Source organism: Lepidochelys kempii, chromosome 2 (genome assembly GCF_965140285.1).
Source record: "Lepidochelys kempii isolate rLepKem1 chromosome 2, rLepKem1.hap1, whole genome shotgun sequence".
NCBI lineage: Eukaryota > Metazoa > Chordata > Testudines > Cheloniidae > Lepidochelys > Lepidochelys kempii.
The window spans coordinates 11,785,200-11,801,192 of NC_136381.1; the positions used below are offsets into that span (position 1 = coordinate 11,785,200).

Sequence of the window (15,993 nt, forward strand, 5' to 3'; positions counted from 1 at the left end):
AAAGAACTGTCATTGACAATTTCACAGGGATGTATTTATTTGTTTAGAATTGTGCACACATCCATTCAAAAGGAGCCTAGGCCAATGATGCCATGTAAAGACACTTGCTGCTTACATGCATGTGGACACCCAGAGGTCTCTAGGTTCTTTGTGCAACATTCCATCCAATAGCACCATGTTGTTACAGCAGAAGCCTAACCTCGCTGTTGGAGACTGCAGATAAAGCCAGACATAGTTGGCCAAATTCAGAGGTGATGGGTAACGGAGGAGCTGGAGGAAGGTGTACGAAGATGTGAGGACTGTTTGAACTTACACTTTCTTCCAGTCTTCAGCATGTATGTAGGTTACACCAACTTAAACATCCTTGAACATGGATGGAATGGGTATAAGTGGCTCTGTGGGAGATGACAGAGTAAAAGGGAGCCTGCTTGAGCATAAGGGAATCTAAGGCCCCGATCATACAAACACGCACATAGTTAATTTGAATCGTGGTGGTAAGTCTCCCACTGACTTCAGTGGGACAACTTGTGTGCTTCAAGTTAAGCACATGATTATGTGTGTACAGGATCAGGGCCTAAGTTAGTATAAAGGGATCTAACTTACACGTCATCCCTGAATTTGGCCCATTTTTTATATAGTACCACAGGTGTTTATGGTGCTTTACAGGTAGAAAATAAGACAAGATCCAAGGAGCTGACAAACTCATTTATAAAGATAACACAGGTATTATTGGCAAAGAGTCTTGTGGCACCTTATAGACTAACAGACGTATTGAAGCATAAGCTTTCATGGGTGAATACCCACTTTGTCGGATGCATGTAGTGGAAATTTCCAGAGGCAGGTGTAAATATGCAAGCCAGAATGAGGCTAGGGATAAGGAGGTTAGTTCAATCAGGGAGGATGAGGCCCTCTTCTAGCAGGTGCGGTGTGAACACCAAGGGAGGAGAAACTGCTTGTGTAGTTGGCGAGCCATTCACAGTCTGTTTAATCCCGAGCTGATGGTGTCAAATATGCAAATGAACTGAAGCTCCACAGTTTCTCTTTGAAGTCTGGTGCTGAAGTTTTTGTGCTGCAGGATGGCTACTTTTAAATCTGCTATTGTGTGTCCAGGAAGGTTGAAGTGTTCTCCAACAGCTTTTTGTACATTGCCATTCCTAATATCAGATTTGTGTCCATTTATCCTTTTACGCAGGGACTGTCCAGTTTGGCCGATGTACCATCATGTGCCAGCAATGCCCCTCTGCTATATACATCATACACAAGCAGTTTCTCCTCCCTTGGTGTTCACACCGCACCTGCTAGAAGAGGCCCTCATCCTCCCTGATTGAACTAACCTCCTTATCCCTAGCCTCATTCTGGCTTGCATATTTACACCTGCCTCTGGAAATTTCCACTACATGCATCCGACAAAGTGGGTATTCACCCACGAAAGCTTATGCTTCAATACGTCTGTTAGTTCAGGGGTCTCCAAACTTTTTGAATCGCGCACCCTCAGGGCCAGCTCTGGGGAAGGAAAAAAAAAGAAGACAAAGTGCCGCTGGCGTACCGCCAAATACAGAGCAGGGAGAGCCGAGCGGCTGCCGGTGTGCCGCCGAAGAAGGAGCGGGGAGAACTGAGCTGCCACCAGCGTGCCGTCAAAGACGGAGTGGGGAGAGCCGAGCGGCCACTGGTGTGCCGCCGAAGACGGAGCGGGGAGAGCCGAGCGGCCGCCGGCGTGCTGCCGAAGACGGAGCGTGGAGAGCCGAGCGGCCACCGGCGTGCTGCCAAAGACAGAGCGGGGAGAGCTGAGCGGCTGCCGGCATGTGCCGAAGACGGAGCGGGAAGAGCCGAGCAGCTGCCAGCATGTGCCGAAGATGGAGCGGGGAGAGCCGAGCTGCCACCAGTGTGCTGCCGAAGAAGGAGCGGGGAGAGCTGAGCGGCTGCTGGCATGTGCCGAAGACGGAGTGGGGAGAACTGAGCGGCCGCCAGCGTGCTGCCGAAGATGGAGCGGGGAGAGCCGGGCAGCTGCCAGCGTGCCGCCGGAGACGGAGTGGGGAGAGCCGAGCGGCCGCCGGCGTGCCACCAAAGACGGAGCGGGGAGAGCTGAGCGGCCGCCAGCGGGCTGCCGAAGATGGAGCGGGGAGAGCCGGGCGGCCGCCAGAGTGCCGCCGGTGATGGAGCGGGGAGAGCCGAGCGGCCGCCGGCGTGCCGCCAAAGACGGAGCGGGGAGAGCTGAGCGGCCGCCGGCATGTGCCGAAGACGGAGCAGGGAGAGCCGAGTGGCCGCCGGCGTGCTGCCGAAGATGGAGCGGGGAGAGCCGAGCGGCCGCCGGCGTGCCGCCGAAGAATCAAATGTCCAGGAGCACTGCTGCTGCATTGATAGCGGCGCTCCTCCTGCTGTGCACCCCCATGGATGGTCTTGCGCACCCCCTGGGGTGCGTGCACCACCCACTTTGGAGACCCCTGTGTTAGTCTATAAGGTGCCACAGGACTCTTTGCCGCTTTTACAGATCCAGACTAACACGGCTACCCTTCTGATACTTGACAAGTATTATTATTCTTGTTATTGTATAGCAACACAAAAGATGCTAACCACAGCACAGAGAACCAAGAGATCAAGCTCTCTACAAAGACAGCACAGCATAGTTCAAGGATATGTGAGGAAGGGAGGCTGGGCTGGAACCGAGTTGAAGTAAGCGGTGAAGGTTAGCAGGCATCATGGGGGAGGGAACAGCTAGTGGGGTTAGATGTGCAAAATAGAGAACTACTGTATGCCTGAAGCTTTCTAGATGTGTCTTCCTCCTGTGCGCTCTGGTTTACATCTCTGGCATCTTAATTCCAGGTACAAACGGAAGGTCTGAAAGGAGAGCAAGTAAGAACAGTTCAATATCTCTATTGTACTAAATGTAAGAAGTAATAATAGTCTCTCTCTTTTTTTTTCTAAACAATTGAAGGGGCGCTGTCAGGTAACTCAGCTACCCGCATCAGTTTTTGTTTTCAAAGCATGTTGCAAAGTCTAATGTGACTAGAAATATTTTTATGACATGGAAGTGAAGCTGGCCAGACCAGTCCCATGACACCAGCTGAGTCTGACAGAGAACATAAACAGGGCAAATGGCGAAGAGTCAGTTCCTCTGTCTAACTTCTTTCTGCTTTCAATACAATAAAAGGTGTGGAAAGGGATTTTAAACAGGGTTTGATTTTTATCTTGATAGTGTCACTGACAATGGACACACAGACACCGACAGGAAGCCATTTGTTTGTGCCTCTTATTGCAATTTGTTTTTTAAATATGTATTTTGTACTCTAAGGGCCCAGTTTATGGCTAGGCTAGTGCAAAGGGGCCACACAAGGCCCAGGAGAATACCCCTGGTGCAGGAGGCCCTCTATGAGAGCTGACTCTGACATAACCCCCCACTCCCTTCCAAGAGCCCCATTGCATGGGGTGTTCCTGGAGGGACTGGGGATGTGGCCAGGATGGTCCTGTGGCATAAGCATTCCCCTCATAGGTGCCTTGGGTAGCTTAGCCCTGTGCCCCAATTCACACCCCATGCAGAGGGCCAGCACAAACTCATTCACCACTTACAGCCCACTTGTACCTTCCACCTAGGACTCAAGTGGAAATTATGGTACATAAGCTTTGTGCCAGCCTTCTGCATAGGGGTGGACGGGGTACAGGGTCTCTGCATTGCATCTCATGTTAGGGAAGAAGGGAGGCTCAAATTGTGCATATGGGTGCCCTACATATGGGTGCCTGAAGGGCTGTTCAAAGAGATTTGGCAAATATATCAGCAACTGCCCTTGAATTCATTATCTCAAAGAGGAAATCAATTACTTGAACACTGACAGGTTTGTTTATTTATTTTCTTAGGGAGCCCCAGGCCCACGAGGACCACAAGGCCCACCTGGAGTTCCAGGGGTACCAGTAAGTAGTTTCTTTTACTGCAATATTGGTTCATATAGGCTGAAATTCACTCTAGCACAGGGGACCCATCCACAACCTTGTGTGCTACTCTGGTCTTGTCTGAAGAGCTTAAGTGGTGTACGTGTCCTTATGTCTTCTGCATTGGCAAGAGGAATTCACCCTTTGCGGAGGAACTGCTCAAAGCCAGGTACCACTTAATCCCTGAGGGTGGTGCAGAGGACTTGGGCTGGCCGTCTGCACAGGGGTGAGCTTCACCTATGGGGTCCCATCTTGCAAGGTGCTGACTGCTTTCAACACCTGTTGATTTCCTGGGAAGCTGTTGGCACTCAGCACCTCTCACGGTGGTTCCCAAACAGGAACCTTGTGTTAACTCCCAGACAGCAATGTCATGAACCTCAGATTAAGATTGCTACAGAAAGGAGCGAAATTGCCAGAAAAACCTCCAGGTCAAGAACATTACAAATGATTAATAATTGTGGGAGGGGTTGGGGGGGAGAATTTTCCTATGGAAATCTAGACATCTGAACATTCTCTCCATTTGGCTTAATTGTAGCCTCTTTTCCTTAGCTGTCTCTTATGATCTAGTTGTAGAAGCCAGCGCTTATCACACCCTGATTGTTACTTCATTTTCACACAGTCTGTTTGTTCCCACTCCTGAAGCTGTAAACTGTCCTGTCTTGCTGTGACTATTGCATCATGCTTTGGAAAGTTGTTGACATTATGAAGATGTATTACTAAGTAAGCGAGGCAAAGCTGATTTAAAATATATACCTAAGTATGGTTTTGGGCTCCCCTTATTTAATCAGCACATTGACTCACCTTCTCTCTGCTGTTCTATCGTCCTAAGCGTTCACAAAAGAACATGCTTATCAGATAAAAGGCAGCCAGATACAGATGCTCCACAGCAATAGTGCAGAGCTGAGAGAAATTGCCTATACTCGTCAGTATTTTGTCTTAGGTAGTACATTCTCTATAAACGGTTTCTCTTTGAAAGGGTCCAGCCGGTTTGGAAGGCAAGGCCGGAGTTCCTGGTTTACAAGGTCAAAGGGTGAGTTGACATTTTTATTTCATAACTGTCTCAGATGTTCAGCAGGATGGCTGCTTTGTTTAAATAGGGCCTGGGCACCTGCTCTATTTGCACAGGCTTTGTACTGATTTAACTATTTCAATGAAGGGTATAATTTCCCTGTCGAAATAGTGAAATCACTACAGCCCATAGTGTGGATGCAGCTATATCAGTATAAAGGTGTCACGCTAGATTGCGATTCCTACAGAGGACAGCTCACTTACTTACCAGATCAGCCGTCGCGGTCACCAATGGGGTCAGATGTCGGCTGGGTGTGTGTTCATTCAGTGTGCTGTCCCAGCTCTGCGCAGGTAGCGGAGATAGCAGACCTCAGTTAAACTCTCCAATAAATCCACAGCTCGGTTTGTAGCGAAGGCACGCGTCCAGGTTTATTGCCGATGAATCATGGCAGTAGCACCTGGCAGACTCTACGAGGCTACTAAGACACGTATGCTCGTGACAATGGATGTAGCTTAGACAGTGGCAGGACCTTCCATTGCTCCCTAGGCTGGCCAAAGACACTCCCTCTGAGATACATCTTTATACCCTCATACAAACAAGTTATGCATTGCCTCTGACATAGTTAGTTACTGCCCCTTGACGTCACTAGTTATCACCCATCATCTTGTACATGTTGGTTCGATCAAAACATCTCTATTACGTACTGTCATGCTGACTTTATCTTTCAGGAGGGGTCAGTGTGTTCCTGTTATCCTTGGGGAATGTTTTTGTACCATCCTTGATATCGGGATGTTTTGATACCATTTGATATCAGGATGTGTTTGCGTGAGCACTCTGTGACTAGCATTTCCTAGAAATGTGTATTTATGCAATATTAGCCCTGTTCTTGCCAGATTCTGTCTCATACCAGGCCTCTGATACCAGAGCTTATGTCTCAGGCTCTCTTTCTACTACAACTGGTATAGCTTATTTCCCAATAGCTATAGAGCTAGAAGGCTTCTCTATACTCGTAAAACTTCGCCAACACCAGTGGGGTACAAGTTAATCTGCATTGGTCTACTTAAAAGGTACAATTTTAGTACCCTGTAGTAGAAAAGGTCTGAGACACAGTGCTATTAAAGACTGTCAGGAATGCAAATAACACCCCAGATTTTGGAGAAAGAAGGAGGGTTGACAGAATATAACAAATTTCCAAGAGGCTTGCCCTTTGTTGGCTGATGCACATGGCTGATCATTATTTTCAGGTTGCCAGTGACCTAAGCCGCAGTTACAAAACGAATTGGCAGTTTTTTGTTCTCATGCCTCCATCCTTCTCTCACGCACCCACTTGCTTTGTATCTGTGTCTGCTGCGCTCACTCACGCTTAGTGCTATTAACTCCCACCCCTAGTCACTTTGAATCATAGAATCATAGAATATCAGGGTTGGAAGGGACCTCAGGAGGTCATCTAGTCCAACCCCCTGCTCAAAGCAGGACCAATCCCCAATTAAATCATCCCAGCCAGGGCTTTGTCAAGCCTGACCTTAAAAACTTCTAAGGAAGGAGATTCTACCACCTCCCTAGGTAACGCATTCCAGTGTTTCACCACTCTCCTAGTGAAAAAGTTTTTCCTAATATCCAACCTAAACCTCCCCCACTGCAACTTGAGACTATTACTCCTTGTCCTGTCATCTTCTACCACTGAGAATAGTCTGGATCCATCTTCTTTGGAACCCCCTTTTAGGTAGTTGAAAGCAGCTATCAAATCCCCCCTCATTCTTCTCTTCCGCAGACTAAACAATCCCAGTTCCCTCAGACTCTCCTTATAAGTCATGTGTTCCAGACCCCTAATCATTTTTGTTGCCCTTCACTGGACTCTCTCCAATTTATCCACATCCTTCTTGTAGTGTGGGGCCCAAAACTGGACACAGTACTCCAGATGAGGCCTCACCAATGTCGAATAGAGAGGAATGATCACGTCCCTCGATCTGCTGGCTATGCCCCTACTTATACATCCCAAAATGCCATTGGCCTCCTTGGCAACAAGGGCACACTGTTGACTCATATGCAGCTTCTCGTCCACTGTCACCCCTAGGTTCTTTTCCGCAGAACTGCTGCCTAGCCATTCGGTCCCTAGTCTGTAGCTGTGCATTGGGTTCTTCCGTCCTAAGTGCAGGACCCTGCACTTATCCTTGTTGAACCTCATCAGATTTCTTTTGGCCCAATCCTCCAATTTATCTAGGTCCCTCTGTATCCTATCCCTACCTGCCACCGTATCTACCACTCCTCCTAGTTTAGTATCATCCGCAAATTTGCTGAGAGTGCAATCCACACCATCCTCCAGATCACTTATGAAGATATTGAACAAAACCGGCCGCAGGACCGAGCCTTGGGGCACTCCACTTGATACCGGCTGCCATCTAGACATGGAGCCATTGATCACTACCCGTTGAGCCCGACAATCTAGTCAACTTTCTACCCACCTTATAGTGCATTCATCCAGCCCATACTTCTTTAACTTGCTGACAAGAATACTGTGGGAGACCGTGTCAAAAGCTTTGGACTCAGTGCAAGTACTCAGCAGGAGAAAGAGTGGAAGAATCAGATCCTCAATAATCTACAACAAACCAGTAATAACTGTGTTCACATTGGTAACTCAACACTGTGAAAATCTGAGTGGGTTTATCTAACAGCGAGGGGCTGTTAGAATTGCACTTTGTACACTAGCTTGTGGAGTGGGACCAACATGCACAGGAGAATATCCCATGAAAGGAACTAGGCAGAGGACTTGCTGAGGGCTTCAAGGGGCATTCAGAATGGTCACTTCCCCCGAGTGGAACAGCTCTCTACTGCCCTCAAAGGCTCCATTCAGTCCAACAGGCACAGAATGGTGGAGGAACCTTGAGTTGACCTACAGATCAAAAAACTGTAACCACGTATTTGCCACCATAGGCCTGGTAGGGCATGAGAGAAAAGGCAGTGAGAGAGTGGCTGCAGAAAGGTGGATCTCTGGCACATAGCAGTGTGCTGGAAGTAACCATATGCATTTGCACTCCAGATAATTTATTATATGTCCATGGTTCACAGTGGTCAAAATAACTCAGACTTTATTTCTCACCAGCATGTGTCCTTTGAAGGGATGTTGTTGGGTCAAACATGGCCAATATGGGGAGGTTTTGTAATAACAAGCTTTCCAAAAGCTGAGGCCAATAGAAATGTATCCAGGAATTTAATAGTCTAATGGAAACTTTAGGATCAAATAGATATTCCCATGCAGTGTTTGTGCCTTTGTTTGGAAGTGACATAGGAGCACAAGTCACATTGAATGTTTGGACCTATTGCTCTTCTAAGAAAGCCTGGTGTTTAGTTGTGTACATTGCCTTCCATGGAAGCATCTAGGTACACAGTGTGTATTCACAGGGCGTGTGTGTGTGCATGTGTGTGAGTGTAACCTCAGAACTTACAAGAATGGAATCCAGGCTTGATCCCATTGATATCAACAGAATAGTGGCCCAGGTTAGAGAGTAAGGAGAGCTACCACCTACATATGTAAATTGAATCTTCCAAGAAATGTCGTCAACGCAGACATCATTTTGGTTGAGTAATGCTAAATTAATCAGATCAGATCTGCTTTGGATAGTTAGTCCCCTGTGTTTAAGTCTTTATTTCCTGTTAGTCTACCTTAAAATAAAATGCTCACAAAGTGCTAGCTCATCATTTTCCAGAGGCTTCACCAAGTGTTGGGTGAGATTCCTCTTGGTGTAGATGGCAGGTTTCAGAGTAACAGCCATGTTAGTCTGTATTCGCAAAAAGAAAAGGAGTACTTGTGGCACCTTAGAGACTAACCAATTTATTTGAGCATAAGCTTTCGTGAGCTACAGCTCACTTCATCGGATGCATACTGTGGAAAGTGTAGAAGATCTTTTTATATACACACAAAGCATGAAAAAATACCTCCTCCCACCCCACACTCCCGATGGTCACATAAACACCACCCTATACTGGAAACTTACTGACCTCTATTCCTACCTACATGCCTCCAGCTTTCACCCTGACCACACCACACGATCCATTGTCTACAGCCAAGCTCTACGATACAACCGCATTTGCTCCAACCCCTCAGACAGAGACAAACACCTACAAGATCTCTATCAAGCATTCTTACAACTACAATACCCACCTGCGGAAGTGAAGAAACAGATTGATAGAGCCAGAAGAGTTCTCAGAAGTCACCTACTACAGGACAGGCCTAACAAAGAAAATAACAGAACGCCACTAGCCGTCACCTTCAGCCCCAAACTAAAACCCCTCCAATGCATTATTAAGGATCTACAACCGATCCTGAAGGATGACCCAACACTCTCACAAATCTTGGGAGACAGGCCAGTCCTTGCCTACAGACAGCCCCCCAACCTGAAACAAATACTCATCAGCAACCACATACCACACAACAGAACCACTAACCCAGGAACCTTTCCTTGCAACAAAGCCCGTTACCAACTGTGCCCACATATCTATTCAGGGGACACCATCACAGGGCCTAATAACATCAGCCACACTATCAGAGGCTCGTTCACCTGCACAGCCACCAATGTGATATATGCCATCATGTGCCAGCAATGCCCCTCTGCCATGTACATTGGTCAAACTGGACAGTCTCTACGTAAAAGAATAAATGGACACAAATCAGATGTCAAGAATTATAACATTCATAAACCAGTCGGAGAACACTTCAATCTCTCTGGTCACGCGATTACAGACATGAAAGTTGCTATATTACAACAAAAAAACTTCAAATCCAAACTCCAGCGAGAAACTGTTGAATTGGAATTAATTTGCAAATTGGATACAATTAACTTAGGCTTGAATAGAGACTGGGAGTGGCTAAGTCATTATGCAAGGTAAGCTATTTCCCCTTGTTTTTTCCTACCCGCTTCCCCACCCCCTGACGTTCTTGTTAAAACCTGGATTTGTGCTGGAAATGGCCCACCTTGATTATCATACACATTGTAAGGAGAGTGGTCACTTTAGATAAGCTGTTACTAGCAGGAGAGTGGGTTTGTGTGTGGGAGGGGGCAGGGGGTGAGAAAACCTGGATTTGTGCTGGAAATGGCCCAACTTGATTATCACACACATTGTAAGGAGAGTGATCACTTTAGATAAGCTATTACCAGCAGCAGAGTGGGGTGGGAGGAGGTATTTTTTCATGCTTTGTGTGTATATAAAAAGATCTTCTACACTTTCCACAGTATGCATCCGATGAAGTGAGCTGTAGCTCACGAAAGCTTATGCTCAAATAAATTGGTTAGTCTCTAAGGTGCCACAAGTCCTCCTTTCCTCTTGGTGTAGAGTTCTCTTCACGGTTGCAGTGACCCAGAGCCCTAGTTTGAATTATTTACACACTGTTTAAACATGACATCAGAGCAGATATGATCGATCACATCACACGGAAACTTTGAACTCGCCTCCCCTTGATTTAGCCCAGTGATGCGAGGAGCATCTTATGAGACAGCAGAGTCCAAGGCTGGAAGTGAAGCACACTTTGCAGATGGTCGCTCCAGTCTCTGAGCTGCTGCTGCACGGTTTGATTAGCCAACCTTGCACTGCAGTGGTCTCCAACCTTTTTACGCCCAAGATCACTTTTTGAATCTAAGGGCAACTCAGGATTGACCCCGCCCCTTCCCCGAAGCCCCATCCCTTCCCCAAAGCCCTGCCCTGCTCACCCCATCCCGCCTCTCTCCATCGCTCACTATCCCCCACCCTCACTCACTTTCACTGGACTGGGACAGGGGGTTGGGGTTCGGGAGTGGGTGCGGGCTCTAGGATGTGGCCTAGGGGTTCACAGTGTGAGAGAGGGGTCAGGGCTGGGACAGGGAGTTGGGGTGTAGGAGGGGATACAGGATGCTGGCTCTGGGAGAGGGGTCAGGGCTGGGGCAGAGGGTTGGGGTGCCGAAAGAGGTATGGGGTGGTGGCTCTGGGAGGGGGGTCAGGGCTGGGGCTTGAGGTGCAGGAGGGGGCTCAGGGTGCAGAAGAGGGCAGGGGGTGCTGGCTCTGGCAGGGGGCTCAGGGCAGAGGGTTGGGGTGCAGGAGGGGGTATAGGGTGCTGGCTCCGGGAGGGGGTTCAGGGATGAGGCTTGGGGTGTGGCCTCCCACTGGGCAGCACTTACCTCCAGTGGCTCCTGGTTGGCAGTGGGTGCAGCGAGGCTAAGGCAGGCTCCCTGCCTACTCGCCCCCACACCGCTCCCGGAAGGGGCCAATGCGTCTCTGCGGCCGCTGGGGTGGGGAGGGTGGGTGGCCAGTGGGAACTGCGGGGGCCGTGCTTGCAGGCAGGAACAGTGCGTGCGGAGGGAAACCCCTTTCCCCCCGCCCCCGGGGCCACGGGGCTGCACTGGCCGCTTATGGGAGCAGTGTGTGTGTGTGTGTGGGGGTGTAGCTTTAGGCAGCCACACTGCGTTGCCACCGGAGATCGCGATCGACTGGGAGATCCTCTAGGATCGACCGGTTGGTGACCACGGCTTGCACTGCAATCATAGGGACTTGCAAAAAGAAAAGGAGGACTTGTGGCACCTTAGAGACTAACCAATTTATTTGAGCATGAGCTTTCATGAGCTACAGCTCACTTCATCGGATGCATACCGTGGAAGCTGCAGCAGACTTTATATACACACAGAGATCATGAAACAATACCTCCTCCCACCCCACTGTCTGGCTGGTAATAGCTTATCTAAAGTGATCATCAAATTGGGCCATTTCCAGCACAAATCCAGGTTTTCTCACCCTCCACCCCCCCCACACACAAACTCACTCTCCTGCTGGTAATAGCTTATCCAAAGTGACCACTCTCTACACAATGTGCATGATAATCAAGGTGGGCCATTTCCTGCACAAATCCAGGTTCTCTCACCCCCTCACCCCCCTCCAAAAACACACACACAAACTCACTATCCTGCTGGTAACAGCTCATCCAAAGTGACCACTCTCCCTACAATGTGCATGATAATCAAGGTGGGCCATTTTCAGCACAAATCCAGGTTTTTTCACCCCCCCCCACCCCCATACACACACAAACTCACTCTCCTGCTGGTAATAGCTCATCCAAAGTGACCACTCTCCCTACAATGTGCATGGTAATCAAGGTGGGCCATGTCCAGCACAAATCCAGGCTTGGTGACTTGGTGATGTCTTCATACACGAGGACAGCACTGGAGGTTCATTTTGCCGAGACATCTGTCTCCTGAGTCAGCAGCAAAGCTGTTTAAAGAACACACATTCAAGAGACCTATGATCTAAGAAAAAAGATACAGGGGAGAGAACATCTCTCTGCAGCAGGCTTTGCTGCACCCCTCCCGCTGAGCAACATGTCACAGAATCGAACGACATAAGCTTGACTGAAGAGTCATCCCATGGAAATGATAACACATACACTGGAACAGGTTAATTCCTTCATAGAAAAGGGCACTTGCGTTAACTCTCATTTCCTCCGGTGCTTAGAGAACAGTACCTTTGTTATCTCTTTAGCAACTAACTGTCTTCTGCTTTATTTATGAGACAAGATGTTCCACATCATCCCTGTTTTTGAAGCCTGCATGGAAACACTGCTTCTCTAATCCGATTAACAGACAGTATCAGTTGAGTGAAGGACCATGATCTGTCAGGTCTGTGGTGCAACATAAAATGCTTATGCTAATGAGCAATTGAGGAGAGCTGTCAGTGGATGCATACTGCGTTTGAATGTTTCCCTACCTGCTTTGTTGTGCCTAGCTATGAAAAATCTTAGGGGAGGAAGTTTTGTCAGTCGCTAAGAAACTTACCTGGATAGAATTTTTGAATTAAAAAAATTGCCATCCAAGAAAATGTGTGAATATCTGAGGTGTGCAAAACCCTGAACATGGGGTCTGTAATGACATCCAGCAGATGTGGAAGCCGTAGTAGACAAGCAGAGGCCACTGTCATACCGCCAGTGTGATCCAAAGAGGGGTTTGAGCTACTTCTAAGCTAGCAGATAGACCTGTGGTGGCACAAGTTCTCCTCCCTTCTGCATGTACACACAAACAAGCAGGCTCCGTAGAAGCAGTGTGATCTGGTGAATAGGACACTGGACTGGGAGTCAGGACACCTGGGGCCTATACCTGGCTCTGTCACTGATCTGTGGTGTAACCTTGGACAAGTCACTTTACCTCTGCATGCCTTAGTTTCATAGTTGGAAGTGACCTCAGAAGGTCATCTAGTCCAACCCCCTGTTCAAAGCAGGACCAGTCCCCCAATTTTTGCCCCAGATCCCAAAATGGCCCCCTCAAGGATTGAGCTCACAACCCTGGGTTTACCAGGCTAATGCTCAAACCACTGAGCTATCCCTCCTACCTTTTGTCTTTCCTGTCTATCTAGATGGTAAGCTCTTGGGAGCAGGAACTGTCTGCTCCTGTGTACAATGGGACCCAAATTACAGTTGGAGCCTCTAATGATATAAATAATTAATAATAGGAGAGCAGGGTGCAAAGAGGCAGATTTTAATTACCTGTTACAGTGTCCAAACGACACAGCTGTGTGCCCTGTTCTTTTGTAGACCAAACACCTGGAGGCCAGGGCTGAGCAAATAGCAAATACAACCACAAAACCAACAAATGCACCCCAGAACTTGAAGGTCTCAGTATAAAAGCCCATCTTTAGTGCGAAGGGGGACTGGTGTTGAGAGCAGACATGCAGCTGACAGTTCAAGGGCTGGTTATCCTGAGATAACAGATGACATCACTTTCATCTGGGGTACAGCCAGTGTCCTCTAGAACGGTCCAGAGTGAATGTCTCAGCTGAGCACAGGGCTCTGTCTATAGGGAATTTCTGTCAGCAGTGCTGCATATTGAAGGGAAAAACCGAGACAAATTCTTCCAGCTCCAGGAGTGGAGGAGAGTGAGAATACAATGATGACAGCAGTGAAGTGAAGCTTCCAAAAGTCCTGAGAATAGCAGAGAGAAAAAACTATGGGTGACGTCCTGTGCCTGATTTCAACAGGGACAGGATTTCAGCCCATGTCCGGGATCTGGTACTCCACTAGCCCTTGCACTTTGTGTTGCTATGTACACTTGTGCAAAGTGGGTGAAAAAGAGTAACCATCTGGGGCCAAAATCCCAGCTGGTTTCAATCAGGGAGGCTTCAAGGCAAAGGAGCAGCACCAGTTTACACCAGCTGAGGATTTGGCCCCTGATGTGGTAGTGATTTGCTCCTATTTTGCACTCCCTCTTAAAGGTATTAATGGGTAACAAGCTGTAAGGCAGGGGAGAACTGAGCCCCAGTCTGTATGTGAAGATTCATAGGGATTTGTACAGTTTCTGTGGAGTGCTCTGATATCAGGGTGGCTGTGGGTCTGATAAAATCATTGGTAGTATTTAATATTTATATTGCAGTATAGCCCAGATGCCCCAGTCAGGATCAGGGCCCCATAGGGCTAGGCGCTGTACAGACACACCGAAAGGGACAGTCCCTGCCCTGATGAGTATACAGTCTAAGAAGACAGACCCATCCACAAGAATTCTAGGCTGGCCTGCAGTGCTTTTGTTAGCCAAAATGTAACTGGCATGGAATCTAGCAGGGATACATATGTGTTTTTTAAATAATGTGTTGGAGCATTTCATGTCTCATAGCTGTAATATGCTGCAAGGGTTAGAGCCTGGGCAGTGAAAGAACACAGCTGATGTTATCTGGAAGTATTAGAGATAAGGTGCTGCAATTTCATGGGGAGAAGATGACCTGTCATTGGCTGAGTACCACCGCTGGCTGCTGTAGCAGAAGACTATACCTTGCCTATCCCTTGACTTCAGCAAGGCTTTTGATACGGTCTTCCACAGTATTCTTGCCATAAAGTTAACAAAGTATGGATTGGATGAATGGACTATTAGGTGGATAGAAAGCTGGCTAGATTGTCGGGCTCAATGGGTAGTGATCAATGATGTCTAGTTGGCAGCCGGTATCAAGCGGAGTGCCCCAGGGGTCGGTCCAGGGCAATGTTCCCTCAAATTTTTGACAGGCCGTGTGCACAAAAAAATTCTTCTGTGCAAATTATGCGTCTGTGCAAATTTTTGTGCATGCAGTGTTTCACCGTGTGCACGGGGTTTGGGGTCTGTGTGCGTGTGCACACGAGCACAGCTTAGAGGGAACAGTGGTCCTGGGGCCAGTTTTGTTCAACATCTTCATTAATGATCTGGAGGATGGGATGGATTGCACCCTTAGGAAGTTCGCGGATGACACTAAGCTGGGGGGAGAGGTAGAAAAGGACCTGGGGATTACAGTGAATGAGAAGCTGGGTATGAGTCAACAGTGTGCCCTTGTTTCCAAGAAGGCTAATGATATATTGGACTGCATTAGTAGGAGCATTGCCAGGAGATTGGGGGAAGTAATCATTCCCCTCTATTCAGCACTGGTGAGGCCACATCTGGAACATTGTGTCCAGTTTTGGCCCCCCCCCCCCACTACAGAAAGGATATGGACAAATTGGAGAGAGTCCAGCGGAGGGCAACAAAAATGATTAGGGTGCTGGGACACATGACTTATAAGGAGAGGTTGAGGGAACTGGGCTTATTTAGTCTGCAGAAGAGAAGAGTGAGGGGGGATTTCATAGCAGCCTTCAACTACCTGAAGGGGGGTTCCAAAGAGGATGGAGCTCGGCTGTTCTCAGTGGTAGAAGGTGACAGAACAAGGAGCAATGGTCTCAAGTTGCAGTGGGAGAGGTCTAGGTTGGATATTAGGAAAAACTGTTTCACTAGGAGGGTGGTGAAGCACTGGAATGCGTTACCAAGGGAGGTGGTGGAATCTCTATCTGTAGAGGTTTTTAAGGCCCGGCTTGACAAAGCCCTGGCTGGGATGATTTAGTTGGGGTTGGTTCTGCTTTGAGCAGGGGGTTGGACTAGATGACCGGCTGACGTCCCTTCCAACCCTCATCTTCCATGATTCTATGACATGGTGTTATATATTTCATAGAGACTGGGAAGAAAAAGGAGATAGAAAGAGCTGCAGATCTGAGGTTGCTGCTCTTATTGATAGAGCAGAACGAGTAGTTTAGTATACCTCCTTCCACTGGTTATAGGTCTGATTAA

General features: G+C 48.1%; 1 protein-coding gene across 1 annotated transcript in view; it reads left to right on the top strand.

The window, feature by feature from the left end:
- LOC140907965 (collagen alpha-1(XXII) chain-like) overlaps window positions 1–15,993 on the top strand; it is a 248,566-nt gene that overhangs the window by 193,737 nt on the left and 38,836 nt on the right. Inside the window, exons 20-22 of the mRNA XM_073335053.1 lie at window positions 2,821–2,850; window positions 3,850–3,903; window positions 4,898–4,951. Coding sequence (XP_073191154.1) covers window positions 2,821–2,850; window positions 3,850–3,903; window positions 4,898–4,951 — 138 coding nt within the window. The remainder of the gene's footprint in view (window positions 1–2,820; window positions 2,851–3,849; window positions 3,904–4,897; window positions 4,952–15,993) is intronic.